Here is a 17,515-nt window from a genome sequence, read left to right as displayed (position 1 = left end):
GAGATTCTCTCCTACGTGCCTGTTAAAGACTTGCTTGGCTCACGTTCCTTCTGGCTACAGATCCTGCTTGCTGTTTCACTAGGCTGATTCCTGACTTCCTGACTTTCTGGCTTGTCTGACTATCCGATCCGGTTACCGAAATTTGGCTATGTTTTGACTACGTTTGTTCTATTTACTTTTATTATTAAACAAGTGTGATTTAACTGTACATCTGTCTCAGTCTGATTCATGGTTTCTGACAGTAGGCGATTCAGAAGATGCAGTCAATCCACTTGTTGGTAATATTTTTTCCAGATTGGATGAGCATGATCACTGCATGGATCAGTTTGCCATGGCGTTACAGACGCTCCTTAGTTGCGCAGCTCACCTGGAATCTCCCACTGTGGCTGCTCCAGTACAACCTGTGTTGCAGGCCGTCCCTGCTGCTGCTCCAGTCTCTGTGCAGGCACCCGGCTCGAGAATTACCTCTATAAGAGGTATGTCTGGTTCCACTTCACTTCCCCAGCGATTTGGGGGCGATCCGGTCCAATGCAGAGGGTTTCTCAACCAGTATGAGATATACTTTGAGATGCTGCCCCAGGCATTTCCCACAGACAGAAGCAAAGTAGTGGTTTGTGATATCTTTGCTTTCTGAGAGAGCCTTGGCCTGGGCACACTCTCTATGGGAGACGCAAAAACCCATTGTCCTGAGTTACCCAGAGTTTGTGGCTTCTTTTAAAAGGGTATTTGACGTTCCTGCATGCTCCGCTTCTGCTGCCAAGTGCCTCATGTCTATCAGAGTACGAGAACTGTTGCCGATTACGCCATTGAATTCCGTACTTTGGCAGCAGAGGTTGCTTGGAACAATGAGGCCCTCGTGGCTGCTTTTTCTCATGGTCTCTCGGATAACATCAAAGATGAGATATCAGCCCGAGATATACCCACTGAGCTGGAGAAGTTGATTACATTTGCCATCCTCATTGACTCAAAGACTCTCTTTTAAGGAGCATTTGCAGAAGCTTCCTGTACATTTGTGTCTGAGCTTTGCAGTCCCACCCTTGCCTCCCTCACCTCCCATGCCTCCTGGTACCGAGTCGGTCAATGAAGGTGAACCCATGCACTTGGGCTTCATGCGTCTCTCTGCGGATGAGAGAACCCTTAGGAGGAGGGAGAGATTGTGCCAGGCAGGTCACTTTTTGAAGTCTTGTCCTACCTGTCCAGGGAACGCCCGAACCTTGAGGTCCTGTCACGGACAGACCTTAGGTGGTATTGTTTCATCCCCAGTTATCCAGAAAGATAACCCTGGTTCCGGTTACCCTTTCTTGAGTCGTCCATCGAGATACAGGCTCTAATTGACTCTGGGGCTGCAGGCCTGTTCATTGATGCTGCCTTTGTATCAAAGCACTCGATTCCGCTGCAGCTGCGTGCCACTCCACTTGCCATTGAGGCTCTTGACGGGAGACCTCTACAGCCTGCCCATGTGACTCATGAGACTGCTCCATTGTCCATGGCCGTAGGGGCTCTTCAATATGAGATAATTAAATTCCAAATTATTTCCTCATCTAAATTTCCTCTGGTTATTGGTTATCCTTGGTTACAGAGGCACAACCCCTCTTTCGATTGGCTTCATGCTGAGGTTCTCTAATGGTTGCCACAATACAGTAAGACATGCTTTCAGAAGGTGGCTAAGGTCCTGTGCATCTCTTCACTCTCCTCCCTGCTGGAGGAGTACCGCGATTTTAGCAATTTCTTTGACAAATGTCAAGCCGGTAGTTTGCCTCCACACCAGTCATATGATTGCGCAATTGACCTTCAACCTTCAAGTCTCTTTTGCAGTTTGTGAGAAGCTATGTGGGGGACACAGTAAACATGTGGAAGAAAGTGCTCTGGTCAGATGAGACCAAAATTTAACTTTTTGGCCTAAAAGCAAAACGCTCTGTCTGGCGGAAAAATAACACACCATCTCCACCGTGAAACATGGTTGTGGGGATGTTTTTCTTCAGCAGGGATAGGGAAGCTTGTCAGAGTTGATGGGAAGATGAATGGAACCAAATACAGGGCAAATTTAGAAGAAAACTTGTTAGAGTCTGCAAAAGAGTAGATTCTGGGGTGGAGGTTCACCTTCCAGCAGGACAAAGACCTTAAACATACAGCCAGAGCTACAATGGAATGGTTTAGATCAAATCATAATTATGTGTTAGAATGGCCCAGTCAAAGTCCACGCCTAAATTCAATTCAGAATCTGTGGCAAGACTTGAAGATTGCTGTTCACAGACGCTCTCCATCCAATCTGACAAAGCTTGAGTTATTTTGCAAAGAAGAATAGGCATTTCACTCTCTAGATGTGCAATGCTGGTAGAGACATACCCAAAAAGACTTTGGTTCTACAAAGTATTGACTCAGGGGGGCTGAACACAAATGCATGCCACACTTTTCACATATTGATTTGTAAAAAATTTTGAAAACCATTTATCACATTTCCTTTTACTTCACAAATATGTGCCACTTGTGTTGGTCTAGTGCATAAAATCCCAATACAATACATTATGGTGTGGCTATACACAACATTTTCTGAATTCTTTCACATGCATGGGACTCCAAAAACTATTCTCATTTTTACTTAATACCACTTATTCCTGGAAGGTCGCTAATTCATAAGGAAAGCATAGTACAAAAGTTCATATCACTCAGAAAACTTTTTGAAAAGTGTATTGGTTAAGAGCAAGAGCATCAAATATGCAGCCAAAACGCTTTGAGGAAAGGCCTTCCTCAGGGCTTGAGCACTGGATGTTATTAGAATCACAAGGAGATGCAATAAAATCTATGTTAGTGCTTGATAAAGACTGTCAGATCCTAAAGGCACCATGAACTTCCAGCTGGGTTTTGAAATTACAATGGAAGGAAGGTTAGGGCTGTTTTTCTTTACCTCATATTTTAAAACATAAAGGTGTTTATTTGCACAGCATAGAAATAATCTAACAGTTGATTAACCATATGTTGCTGCTACAACAGACAGTATCAGTGGAAGAACAAGGTAATAAACTGGGAATTGATAGAACCATGTGTTGTATTATTTTTCACAGATTCTGTTCAGGATTATAGTATGTCCCAAAAGTAAGTATAAAAGGGATTGCAGCTATCTGCTACTTTGGTACTGGTATTATTTTGCATAGTCTGCAGAAGGCAATTTGCCTGTTTCCATTTAAAATCTCATAAGAGTAAATCCACCATTCTCTGATTCATTAGCATTTGTGTGGTCAAGAAAACTAGTAAGGAATATATAAATACCTTCTGTTTAAAAAAATCCCCTTACTCCGCCTTTCGCAATAATCCATCAAGGACTTTATTTCTATGACTCACTGCGAATGAGGTTCTAATATTAAAGACTGTACTTTGCTTTCTGCTTTTCTTCCTTATCCTCTAAAATGAAGAGCAAATCCCCTTCATGTTATATGGAGCAAAGGGGTTAGGAGCCTGGTCCCCAACCAGACCTCACCAAAGGCCCAGTCCACGAAACTAGTTGAAATGCTGTCCATGACCAAGTCGCCTATGTTTTTAATTTACTATCGACATCCTCTGTCATGTATTATATATCAATAAACTTTTGTACTATTTTATACAATTGCTCATATATTTGATTGTATCCCCTTTTGCATTGTACCAAGATAGTCCACTTGCCCCCCATTCTCTCTTTTTGGTGAGGCTTGGTTGGGGACCAGGCTCCCAACACCTTTATTTCACAAATTTCTTGGATGATGGTACAACCCTTGTTTGATTATGCTTATCTCTTAACATTGTTTGTAGAGGCTACCCATAATTTTCTTCTTATATAGAGCAAAGTTAGTGTTACATATAATGTATGATAAATGCACTGCATATAAACTCCTCATATATGTCTTTATAAAATAGATATCATTTCTAATTCTACTTAGGTAAAATAAGGAATTTCCAGCATAAGGGTTTTAATGGTAGCAAAAAAAATATAGTACTCTGTAGTCTGGATTCCAGCTACTTCGTTCTAAGCTGGTCCATTTTTCGGGATAAATCTGCCCTAAGGAATACAAGATTCTCCCCAATATTGTTAAAGTGGAACCCTGCCTTCCCAAAAAAGTTTTGGCAGACAGGTCTTTTATTGCAGATGAGACATACTATGACAATTCTGCAATAAAACCTTATTACCTACCGGCTCCCAAACATGTTTTGAATGTACATTCTTGGCATGCCTTAGTGCCAAGATAAGTCAAGATAAATTAACTCCCAAGTTTCTGTGTGGCAATTACAACATCCCATGGCCAGCCAATTAAGATAGTTCAAGTTGTCTAAGCCAAAATACTGGGCAAAGATTTTGGCTGCAGCGGAGGAGCTTGCAGACATTACATTGATGGGAGGTGGAGGTGATGGTGGGGAGTTAAATAAGTGAAAGTTCCCATTTTGTCCATATAACTATTATCATGGAAGCTAAAATCAGACTGTCCTGATAGAGGTAGCCAGATTAAGTGCTTAGCATACAAAAGTACAATTTGATAAACAGCCCAGATCACTTAAGCGTAAAATTAGTTTACATTTCTTTTTTAACATATAGTAATGTGCTTACTTTTTTTTTCATTCAAACCTAATTCTTTAACATTGTACTTCAATGACATCATAACTGATTTTTTATTTATTTTTTGCTAAACATGACAGACGCTTTAAAATTTGCAGTTGTGAATGAGCATTTTGAGTCAGAATCATCACCTATTTTCAGGTGATAATGCTGGTTTTAAAATGTTGCATTGGAGTCGATTTACTAAAACTGGAGAGTGCAAAATCTGGTGGTCTGCACAGAAACCAATTGGCTTCCATTTGTTTTTTTGTCAAAGCTTAATTGAACAAGCTGAAGTTAGAAACTGATTGGCTACCATGCACAGTTGCACCAGATTTTGCACTCTTCAGTTTTAGTAAATAAACCCCATTGTGAAGGCATTGAAGGCATAAATTGGGATAAAATCCTAGGAACAAAGAACACGGAGGAGAGATGAGTTTACTTTAAGAGCATATTAAATAAGGGCATTAGCCAATGCATCCCATTGGGTAACAAATTTAAAAGAGCGAACAAAAGTCCTGGATTGCTTAACTCCAATGTAAAAATGCATATAAAAGCAAAGGAGAAGGCCTTCAAAAAATACAAGGTGGAGGGATCATCATCAGCATTCAGACTTTATAAAGAATGCAACAAGAAATGTAAGGGTGCAATAAGGACGGCTGAGATAGAACATGAAAGACACATAGCGGAGGAGAGCAAAAAAATCCCAAGAAATTCTTTAAGTATGTAAACAGTAAAAAAGGGAGGGCAGACCATATTGGCCCCATAAAGAATGAGGAAGTACATCTGGTTACAAAGAATGGGGAGATGGCAAAGGTATTGAATTTATTCTTCTCCTCAGTCTTCACGAGGAAATCGAGGGGGCTTCAGTAACTGAAACTGCTGTGTTTATCCTCATGACACATCACAGGAAGACAGGAAGCTCCACGCTGACCTGTCTGGAACGCGGAAGCGAAAGTGACATCGCTGGAGGCAGACATCCAAGCTGGGGATTGTCAATCAAAGAACAATACAGGCTACCTGCTCGGAGCTCACAGCTCCTTCTACTGGCCAGCTCAGATGTCTGCCCTCCGGTCACGTCACTTCCGCTTCCATGTTCCAGACGGGTCAGCATGGAGCTTCCTGTCTTTCTTGTTTACACAGACAAGTGGAGAAAAGATTCACATCTCTATCGACCAGGGGACCGGCAATTGAGACCGCAGAGCAACATCTGAGTACCCCAGGACTCATCCTCTGATGGGCATCCTTTTACCCATGGGACTATGTCGTTCTCTGCGTACACTTCCTTAACTGAAATCCTTAGTACACGTTAACTAAGTTGGCGCCCCCCCCCTTTTTTTTTTTCTTACGTCAAGGTTATAGACTGGCCGGAAAAGTGACAATAAATATTTTATATAGGGGGGAACGCTGCTCTGTTAGGCCCCGTTCACACCTGGGCATTTTGGGATTGTGGCAGAATTGCTGCGATTCTTCCTGCAATTTCAAAATGCACCACAACCACAAAACACAGGTTCCGGTGCCATTGCGGTAAAACTGCGACAAATTGCATTGCGTATAGCTTGTCACCCAAAAAGGAGCAGGAGCTTCTTTTGTGCGACAAGCTTCACGAGATGCGATTGCCATGCGACAATCATGGCAAAACCGCACTACGTTTGGAGTACCACTGAAAATTTGGGCACCTGAATCTGTGTTTTGCAATCTGCTACATACCCAAAATACCCAGGATTAAAAGGAGCCACCCTGGTTCACACATATGGGATTCTGGATGTGTTTTAAAACATGCGTTTTTGCATTGAAGTCAATGCGAGGTATATTTGAATTGAAGTCAATGGGTCGTAATTTTGCATTGAAGCAAATGAAGTCAAGGCAGTTGTGGAGAGAACAGCCACATTCGCACATAAACCGGAATGACATTGCAATTTCAGTACACATAGATGTGAACCCAGGTATCAGGATGCAATTTCTAGTCACCACTGCGACCTGGCACCTGGGATTTGTTGAACCCTGCATTTAGCTGCTGAGGAGTGAGATGGAAACTTTTAGGGAAAATTACGAAGAGTTTTAGTGGCAGAAGACGGGATTGTTGGTAGGTCTCCCCTGATTTACAAAACAAGTTCACGATTATATTATTTTGACATTAAAACTACTTAAATATTTATTTACCTTAATATTTTGTATGTAGTCAAAGGCCCCTTTCACACGGGGTGAACTCCACCAGCTCAGCGTGGAATCTGTCCGCTGATCCCTGCTGGGTAGGCGGATGGCTGGTCCATGTCCGCTCCACTAATGCAGAGCGGACACAGACACAACATGCTCTCCTCTATGGGTGGTCAGATATAAAACCAGACCGCCTTTTGGCTTACACCCGACTGCCATCCGACCCAATCTGCTAGACGCATGGGCAACAGATCTGATTAGATGTTAGCAGGTGTAAACGGACAAATGTCCGTCGCTCCATAGAGGATAATGAAGGGTCCGATCGGGTCTGCCCTTATGAAAGGAGCTTAAGATGAAGTGACCTACTGTATGTATAGACAAATGTCAGGCATACAAATTTGAACTTATTAAAATGTTAATTCTGTACGTTTTTCCATCATCTGGGTTTAAAACTGTATTTTTTTAAAATAATTGTAATCATTTTGGTATGCAGTGTAGGATATTCCTACTTATCATGGCTCCTGACAACTTGTTTAGCTACATCAAAGGCTATCAGTCACGCTCAAGGATCTTGCTCTCACTCTCATTATATACAGTCAGGTTGGCAAAGGGACAGCTGAACAACCTAGAAAAAAAGGAATGACTTTGTGGGAATGGTCGTCTTGTGAGGAGGAAGTCTGTGAGTAATAGATAATTCTTTATTGACTAAATACCATTAGAGCCTTGCTGTATGGGATTGGCTACCAAAAATAAGATCTTACTATTCATCGTGAAATCTGCTTTTTGGAGCCCACAGTTTGTAGGCAATGTAGGGATATATTGTCACATACAGAAAAAATTGAAACTCAGCATGTAAAAACTAAAGACTTTCCGGCTAAGTGAGCTTTCCAAATCATTGTGAAAGCCATGAGGCTTCCCTACACTTCATATATTATTATAATTATTATTATTATTATACAGGATTTATATAGCGCCAACAGTTTGCGCAGCGCTTTACAACATGAGGGTAGACAGTACACTTACAATACAAATCCATACAGGAGGGATCAGAGGGCCCAGCTAGTTAGAGCTTACAATCTAGAAATGTGGTAGCAGATTTATACGTAGGTTTGGGTCTCTTGGAATGCCACAGATACTCAGAACCCACTGAAATTTAGAGGGTGAAACTAACTTGGGGGTTCAGAAACTGAAACCTGACCTGGAGGAACAAAACGATTATTCTAATGCAGGATGGAAGGTGTTTACTGTACCAGTGTCACTAATCCTTAGATGTGCTTAACTGGGCTAAGAAAAAAAACCTTACTCCTCAAAACAAGTTTAAGAGCCCTTCCACACTGGGGCGGGTGGCGGCGGCAGCGGTAAAGCGCCGCTATTGTAAGCAGCGCTTTACCGTCGGTATGCGGCCGCTAGCGGGGCGGTTTTATCCCCCGCTAGCGGCCGAGAAATGGTTAAAAACCACCGCAAAGCACCTCTGCTGAGGCGATTTGCCGGCGGTATAGCCGCGCCGTCCCATTGATTTCAATGGGCAGGAGCGGTGAAGGAGCGTTATACACTCCGCTCCTTCACCGCTCCGAAGATGCTGCTAGCAGGACTTTTTTTACCGTCCTGCCAGCGCATCGCTCCAGTGTGAAAGCCCTCGGGGCTTTTACACTGGAATGAAAGCAGCGGCACTTTCGGGTCGGTTTGCAGGTGCTATTATTAGCGCAATAGCGCCTGCAAACCACCCCACTGTGAAAGGACCCTAATGGTTTTGTCAAACAAAGAGCCAAAAAGACAGTCTCTCATGAAGTGTAGGCCAAGAAGGCCTGCTAATGCCACGTACACACAATCTGACTTCTCGTTGAAAAAAGATATATTGGCTTTTCCAGCGGGATTCCGCTCAAGTTTGCCTTGCATACACACGGTCACGCAAAAGTTCGCTGAACTTACGACCGTCAAGAACGCGGTGATGTACAACACTACTACGAGTCGAGAAAATGAAGTTCAATGCTTCAGAGCATGCGTAGGAACTTTGTGCGTCGGAATTGCCACAGACGATCGCATTTTCGGATAGGAACTTTTTCCGACTGAAAAATTAGGAACATGCTCTCAATCTTTTGCTGGCTGGAATTCAGCCAGCAAAAGTCCGATGGCGCATACACACCAATACAGGGAATGAAGAGAACTTTCCCTGAAGGGGACACACAACAAATAAAAGCTGACAGGTGTTCTAACACATCCCCACACTAGACAAAGTTGCACATCCCCTCTATGCAACATAAATAAAGTCTGGTATGTAAGCCTAGAAATATAACAGCGGCAGCCTTCAAGTAGGAATTTAGAAAGGAATTAGCATCTGTCACAGAGCAAAATACCTGTGTGTTTAAACTTGTAGAAGCAGCCATTTTAAGTTATGCAATAAATACTTTATCATGTTACAGATGCAATGTGTGTTTGTTCACTTGAAATATTTTTCCCTACCTCACTTCCTAGCTGGGGGATGCTCTGTATAGTATGTCCCACCCTCTTTTCACTGCACCCTCTTTTCACTGTGCCTTTAGTTTCTATTCTGAACACATATATACTGCTGGAGCTGGACATAATATGATTTTTTGAACTATCCGATGTGCTTCTGTCAAGATCTTTACAAGTTTTGGACTAAAGCATTTTTTACGATCTGCAAGATGCCATTTGGATCGAGTCACTGTCTGCCAATGCTACTGAGATTGTGAGTTATTGCAATCTCGCCACAATTGCATCAGTTATGAAGATCACTCTTGGAGAGGCAGAACATGGGGGGGAAGTACAATCACACCTTTTTATAGAATCACAGGAGCTAACATGAGACAAGCACACAATGAAAATCTCATGTTCACTGTTGAAGTGAACCTTGCACTTAAATTGTCCTGCTTTATACATACTAACGACATACTAGCTACCACCACCAACCTAAAACGCTGCATTATATGTGAAAATAAATTCAATTGTTGAGAAAAGTAAAAATATATATTTACCTTACACACACAGGCAGTCCTTTATTCAGGGTCCATTAGTCAACATCCATAATGCTTGTGGTGTCACTTTTGCTTAGGTGTGTACAATTTATATATTTTCTTCACAGGTTTTTTTTTTTTTTTTACAGGTATCTTTGGATAGGAGGTGGGCCAGTGTGTAATAAGCTTACTTTGCATTTAATGAACTCTAGTCAGCTTATAAAAAAATCTTGTTTTGGTAGAGACATGCTCTGCATAGAAAGAGTCTAGAGCTAATTTAGTCTAGGGGGATATAACAGATAGGAATACTTACTTTATTCCTCGCTTTGCTTCCCTCCAGTCTTGGAATGTTGATGAGTGATTGATGAGATTTTTAATCAGCTGAACAGAGTTCAGATCTAAATACTGACAGCCAACATGCACACACAATTTTTCCCCTCACTCTCCCTTTCCAAGTAAGCTGCACATGCAGAAAGAAAATGGTGCTAACCATTACAAAAATGTGCAAAAAAATACATCTTTCTGTTCTTGGGGAATAACACAAATCAGTTTATCACATTAATGATGCATTTCAATAATAAAATAATTTAGAAATTAAAATCAATCCCAGAACAAAAGCACTATAACCCTTGCAGCAAGTTTCCATGTGCAACAAAATAGCACATTGTTAAAGGAGTTCTTTGGTCACAGCATATACTTTAATTTTATAACCTCAGCCGTGTAAGGCCTCATTCACACGAGGCGGACTCCGCTTCCACGGAGTCCGCCTCGGTCCGCCGGCTCAGCGGGAGATCTCTCCGTTGATCTCCGCTGAGCCGGCGGATGATAGGTCCCTCGCTGCTCACTAAGCGGGGAGGGGCTTGTCAGGCACCGCTGCTGCCTATGGAGGGATCGGATGAAAACGTTTTCATTAGATCTCACCCGATCCGATCTGCCAGCGACGGATCCAGACGTAGGGCCATCCGTCTGCCTTTAGCGGATCTCCGCTGACATCCGTCGCTCCATAGGCTAACATGGAGCGCCCGTTCAGGTCCGCCGTCAAAACTGACAGGCGGACCTGAACAGTCCGATCGTGTGAAAGGGGCCTAAAAGTTATCCAAATAATAGTTATTTTTGACAATCTAATATCAGATTTCTTGAAAAATCTCTTTTCATGTGTGCTACCTGTCTGCTGGCCATATCTTTCCACAAATCCCTGCATGCATTGCAGCTTCTCCTCTGCTGTTTACTTTTCATTTCTAACAACTACATATCCCATGGTACCTTGGTGCCTGCAAGCAGGGATTCCTATGCTGACTCCGCCTCCTGACACGCCTCCTCTCTGCACCTCTGTAGTGCAGAAGGCAGACTCTGAATTCTGTGACACAGCAGTGCCTACTCACAAGGCATAAGGAATTTGTGTGATAGAATACAAGGAAGTAATTCCTGCTGAACCGGCCAAGATTTAAACCGTTTAAGCCTGGCCTTAATCATAGACTGCATAAACTGAATTCTGCATTTGGTAGTTGATAGTATTATCAGTTAGATCACACCTTTTTTGTAGCAGTGGTTTCTCTAGATGTCACCAATAGCCCTCCTGAATTTGTCTATGTAAATAGTGACTCTAGAAAGGTGGCTATCTGAATATCTATAAACAGGACCAGGATTGTTCACTGTGGGGTAGGCCAAGAAAGTACATTTCACAATCAGACAGTAGAACAAATTCAGGGGTACTAAAAATATCCCTGTAAGGAGACACGGTTTCGGTCTGCTAACAGAGGCAGGTCTTAGATTATGCAGTCTAAAGCCTTGTACACACGATCGGATTTTCCACTGGGAATTATCTTTAATTTGCACACACTGCTCTTCTCAATTTAAATCCAAATAATTGTAAACATGTCAGGTATTCTTTTTTACTTAAACAGTATGAATTTATTAATTATAGTCCTTGAGTTTTTTTCAGCACTCTACATCCTGTTTCCCTGACTTGGTTTGTAGAAATGTAGATCAGTACCACTGGCAGGGAATTTACATGCTGAGTGATTTATTGGCCTATCTAGTATCCAATCTAGTAATTGATTCATCCATCAGAATTTGAAGTGTCAGTTTTTATTTTTCAGGACATTCCAGGGGGACTAAACACTGGCTGAGTATTAACTTGGGCCAAGAAGAGGAACAAATTAATGCATGTAAGTTTGACACATCATGAAATGGGAATCCTTGTCGTTTCCAAGAGTTCAGTAAAATTTGATATTAGCATGTAAGTCTATACAGTTATAGTCAAAAGTATTGGTACCCTTCCACTTTTTCCCAGGAAGTTCCAATTTGCTGTGAAATAAATTGAAAATGACACTAATAAAATTACATCCACCAATCTTTATTCCATAGCCCATAGAGCAGATGCTTTGCTTTATGATGTTATTGTGTGGCTACATTCAAACAGCAATGGCTACTGTCAGGCTGTTAATATTTTGAATGGCTGCTGCTATTCCCATGCATCCAGGGCCGTAGAAAATTTTTGGTTTTGGGGGGGTTCAGCAGCAGGTACTAAGTAAAAGTCTTTTAAATAAAACAAATTGCACCAAATTCATAAAGACTAGAAAAGGAAAAACTATGTGCTCATAGTAAGCAAGCAATCACATCCTTAATTCTACATTATCCGATCAAATTGAACATGATTTCAGTCTTGCCTTCTTCCAGTTTTTATGAAGATTGCAGTGAGGTTGGCTACTGTCCAGTCTAAGGCCTGGTACACACTGTCACACGCTGGGCTGAACGAAAAAAACCTGACAGATCACTGTACTAATACATGCAGTGTTAGTACAGCGATCTCCCACGCTGTGCTGTTGTGTTCTGACAGGGGACGCCCCACCAGAATACAGCTGTCAGTGCTCTTAGCCATTGGAGTGGCTATCACTGGGTGGTGCACTGTAATAGCCAATCTTACTGGGCAGGTGCAAAGGGAACCATCTTGTGGAAGGCAGCACAATCACTGATTTTTTGTTATCCCGGTATACCAGACAAGAGAAATGGTACTGTGCACAGTTCATTCATACAAAACATACCTCTGAACTTTTGAACTTGAGAATGAGGGTTATGCTAGGGAAAAAAAGAAGGACCTGCGGCCCGCGTAGCGCCCTGGGAAAAAATTGGGTGTGGCCAAAATTATTGTGGGAGGGGCTTATAGACAGCAGGGGAGAGACTACAGGAGATAATTAGAGACTGCGGACTGACTACAGGAGATGATTAACGACTGCGGACTGACTACAGTAGATAATTAGAACTGTCAGCAGCCCCCCCATCCGGGCCGAGCAGGGGTGTCAGTGGAGCGCCCCGCCCCCCACCTGACAGACACCCCAATCCCCTCCCCTTATCTATGTCCATGCATGCATCTGTCATTCCAGCTGCAGGAATGTGCTGATTCTGGGTATGTGGTTAAGGCTGCATTATTACCTGAGCGTTTCAAAGTTGCACGTTTTTACCGCGATTTTGTAAAGGTCACCAATGTAAAAGGCAGAAAAACGCCTGTAATCTGCCCCAAAGAATCTCATGTTCTTTTTTGAGCTCAAGGCGTTTTTCAGGCGTTTTGCTTCAGGTGACAAAACGCTCAGATGTGAACAGGTGCCATTGAAATGAATGGGATTTTGCTTGTTGGGTGTTTTTTTGAGTGTTTTACAAGTTTGAAGGATGCCTAACTGTATCACAGGTTGCAAAGACTGTGATGAGTCATACAAAAGTTACAATTTGTGCTGTAAAAGTTCAACACAAATGTCATGGAAACTTCAGCCTGTTGCAAGATGTCTGGGGTAAAAGTAAGGAAACTAGAGAGGGAGGCAGACCAAGCTCCAGTTGTCACCATTATTGCCACTGCTCATGTACTGTAACAATATTGTTTTTTTGATCAAATATAGTAATGAGTGCCTGTTTGTTGTCCATATATTGGAAGGATTACCCTTTTTGCCTGCAAATTGTAAGGGTAGTCCATATGTTATCCATACATTGCCATAAATAAAAGTTTTTTTGTCCAGCTATTGTCAAAATTGTCCATTCGTAGCCAGTATATTTACAGAATTGTAATTTTTTGCCAACATATTGTCAAGTCAGTGTTGTTTGTTCTTTGAACCATATTACTATAATGTATTCTCTTGCAGGACTGCTACTATCAAACCATGCCCCTAAAAAAAATATTTTGGCCTCATCCCCATAATTTGCTGCAGAACACTACTCGCCCCACTATTTTGCCCCCAATTTATTGAACATTTATTGTTTCTTTCGATCTCTCAGGTTCTAATACACTTAATGTTACAAGAAAAACAGAAATGGAAGGCACACACACCTAGTGCATTACCAAAGATAATTTAATAATAAGAAATTTTTATATAAAATTGCGTACTCACAAAATGCAACTGACAAAAGTCCATAAACACAGTGCATGGACACGCACAGAACACTGGGTACAGCTAACACGTTTCGGGGCGCAACCCCTTCCTCAGAGCTAGCCTAGCTCTGAGGAATGGGGTGCGCCCCCGAAGCGCGTTAGCTGTACCCAGTGTTCTGTGCATGTCTATGCACTGTGTTTATGGCCTTTTGTTTGTTGCATTTTGTGAGTACCCACTTTTATACAAAGATTTCTTATTATTAAATTATCTTTGGTAATGCACTAGGTGTGCGCGCCCTCCATGTCTGTTTTTCTTGTAGTTCCTTTCGGATTACCCCATCTGAAGAAGGCAGCATCCACCCAGTTTTGGATACCATATATACCTTTCACACCGCCATTTTATCTGACATCTGTTACTCCACACCTTGGAAGACCTATTAGCGCTGGAAGTGACTGTGTTTTTTGTAACACTGTATGTATTTCTTAGCAAGCAAACTTTTAGGATAAACTAAATATAATTGATGTGAGATCAGCTTTAGAGATGAGCACGGATGGGATTTACCAAGAAAGACCTGACAGAACTTCCTTGATAGTGTGATGTTCCTAAGCTAGATAACAGCATCAGATAAAGGAGCTCTTACCAATACTTTTCCTGAGGCTAGTGTGGTAATCATTTACAATCTCTTCCTTTATTTCTTCAAGCAGTTTTTTCAGAGCTGGGTTTTTCAAAAGCTGGCTGGGAACATTTGCTAAGATTCCGTCCATCTGTTTCTTCTCTTGGGGAGCCAGCATTTCTGCTTGAATCTTGTGGTGTATGTAGTGAAAATATCTCTAAGAAAACAGAGTAGTTATTTAGCATAGTAGAGAATTAAATTGTTAACAAACGTGAGATGCAATCAGAATTCTTCTGATTCTATTGTTCTCGGGGTAGTGAGGAAAGATAAAGTCTGGCTAATCAAAACTGGTTTGGCTGTTCTGACGCAGGAAGAAGTTTTAGAACAAACATTTCTGGCACAAATGACTTACAGCACAAATCCAGGGCTGATACTGTAATAACATAAAATAATGTGCAACAGTTTGGAGAAACTTAAAGCAGTTGTAACCCTAAAAAAACAAACAAAGCTCCTGTTCCTTTAAAGCACGATTAACAGCATAGTGCTGTTGCAGTGTAATTTGTTCCTTTCTATGTTCTAAAATACCTAGTTAATCCTGCCTGTTCCTATGTGAACAGACCACGGTAATCATGGCTGCTGATCCATGATACCGTGGTCAGTTTACATGCCTCTGTCATCCCACAGTCTCTCCCCCTCCTTCCCTGCCTGTCAGCCCAGTCTGTGTAGTGAGAGACGATCTGTTTTAGGAAGATCTAAAGTATTGTGTGTCAGTTTTTTGAAAATTACAGTCCTTAATACCCCCTTTCACATCGCCACTCTGTGGTCACATGACCTCCCTCTGCTGGCCGGCTGATGTCAGAGGGGAATCTCTGCCCCCTCCTGCTGCTCTTCTTAGATCGGGGAAGGAGAGCAGAGGGGGATCACGTGACCACAGAGCGGTGGTGTAAGAAAGGGTATTTAGGATTATTATTTAAAAAAAAAACAAAAAAACTGACACACAGTACTTTAGAACTTCATAAAAACAGAGAGGATACAAGTAATGAGGTTATGTCACATAACCACTTTATGAAACTCAAGTATCAGCTTTCATTATTCTGCCTTCCCTAAGCTGCCTAAAGCTAAAGAAGAATTTCAGGTATGGCTATTTATTCAAAGTTACATTGATCAAGCTTGGACCAATGCAACTATGCACATGTACCTGGGGGTCCATCTGGAAGTGGGAAATTACTGTAGTAAACATCGCTACTACAGTGGTCTCCACTAGCTTCTGGGTCCTGTGCCAAGCAGCTACCGTGATGCAGTATGAACAAGGTAGGTTGGCAGCTTTGGCATGGGCGCCAGTCAGAGACCCCTTTTATTTTCTCAATGGATGCAAAGTGTTCTCTGGGTGGATAGGGTGCAGAGGTGGGTGGTGACATGATTCTCTCTACCATGTATAATAATAAAATGCTTTACATTACTTGAGAAAATGCAAAGCATTCTTTAAATGGCCAACTTCTTGTATTCACAATGCATATCTACACCTGGAATTCTTCTTTAAGCTGTTATACTGTGGATCATTAAGAAGTATTTCTCTTTGCATTGTGTGGCACCAGAGTATATGCTGTGGCATATTAAGATGTAGAGTGGACTTTTCACATGCCAACAGCAAGAAGTATGCTAATGTTCACCCCTTGACAACATGATAGATTTAGAAAGTATAGAGATGTAAATTATACAATTAGACTCAGATCCCACCTAGAAGAATATTTACTGCATGTAAATTGAGCTGATTCAGTAACTCGTGATGCTCTTGTGCTGTGTACAGAGTGATGATCTGCCCTCATTATGTAAATTCACTTACACTCAAGAACTGCCATAATAATCTAGATTTATCTCTAGCAAAAACCTGTGGATTAAAGAAACTGTATTCTTATAAAGCGAACGTATGTACATTAATCCCAATTGAAAGTAAATAACATATATAAATGTACTGTTAAACAGAACAATGGAAAAAGTAATTCAGATAAGAGGTAAACCATAGCAACCAACTAGCTTTCGTTTCACTGTAGCAAGATCAGTAAAATGTAATACTCAATTTGTTGCAATGGGTTATTTCACATTGCTCTTTGCTTTAATAATTAAAGCGTAATTAAACCCACATCAGTAAAATCAGTCTGTTTATGCAGTAAAGCATGTTTGTTACACTCACTGTGGAACCTAAGGGGTTAATTCTCTGCATTGTGTAAAAAGGCTGTTTGATCCCGTCTTCTCTGACCCTCCCCTTCTTCCAAAGTCCCCAATCCATCTGCTGATAACACAGAACCCTAGGAGGCACTCTGCAAATGCTCAGTTTGGTATGTATTGCTAGAGAGGTTTTATTTTTATTTTATTTTATTTTTTTTTATTGGAGGGTGCATGTGATCAGCCAATCAGCACTGTCCAGACAGAGGGTCAGGAGTCATGCAGCCTCATAGGACAATCAGAGAAGAATTAAAACTCCTCCTAAAAGCTTTAACCAGTGATCAGCCAGACATTGATAGAAGTTACAAGACTGATATATATTGCTGATGAGAAAAAGGTATTTAGCAGTTTTATTTACTAAAATTATTGCATTTCCAGTTTCTGTGTACTGCTGGAGACTATATATAGTGAATGCAGGGTCCTGGATTTAGTAACACTTTAAATAATAAGCCAGTTCAATTAAGGACACTGCCTATTTTTTAAAGGTTTGCAATACAAATTGTATTGTACAACTTTCATGACTGTAAATGGAATAATTGCATATCTATAAGAACCCCATTTTCAAAGCCATAACTAAAAAGGTGGAGCATTCGACCAAAGTGTCCGTTTTTTGCATGTAATCTCTTGAGAC

General features: G+C 41.5%; 1 protein-coding gene across 2 annotated transcripts in view; it reads right to left on the bottom strand.

The window, feature by feature from the left end:
* The window catches only part of DNAH3 (dynein axonemal heavy chain 3), an 827,768-nt gene that overhangs the window by 635,535 nt on the left and 174,718 nt on the right, over positions 1–17,515 (bottom strand). For both annotated transcript variants that reach the window (XM_073591059.1, XM_073591058.1), the window contains exon 6: positions 14,689–14,878. In XM_073591059.1, coding sequence (XP_073447160.1) covers positions 14,689–14,878 — 190 coding nt within the window. The remainder of the gene's footprint in view (positions 1–14,688; positions 14,879–17,515) is intronic.

The sequence above is a fragment of the Aquarana catesbeiana genome, linkage group LG06 (genome assembly GCF_042186555.1).
Source record: "Aquarana catesbeiana isolate 2022-GZ linkage group LG06, ASM4218655v1, whole genome shotgun sequence".
Lineage (NCBI taxonomy): Eukaryota > Metazoa > Chordata > Amphibia > Anura > Ranidae > Aquarana > Aquarana catesbeiana.
This window is presented reverse-complemented; position numbering and strand designations above follow the sequence as displayed.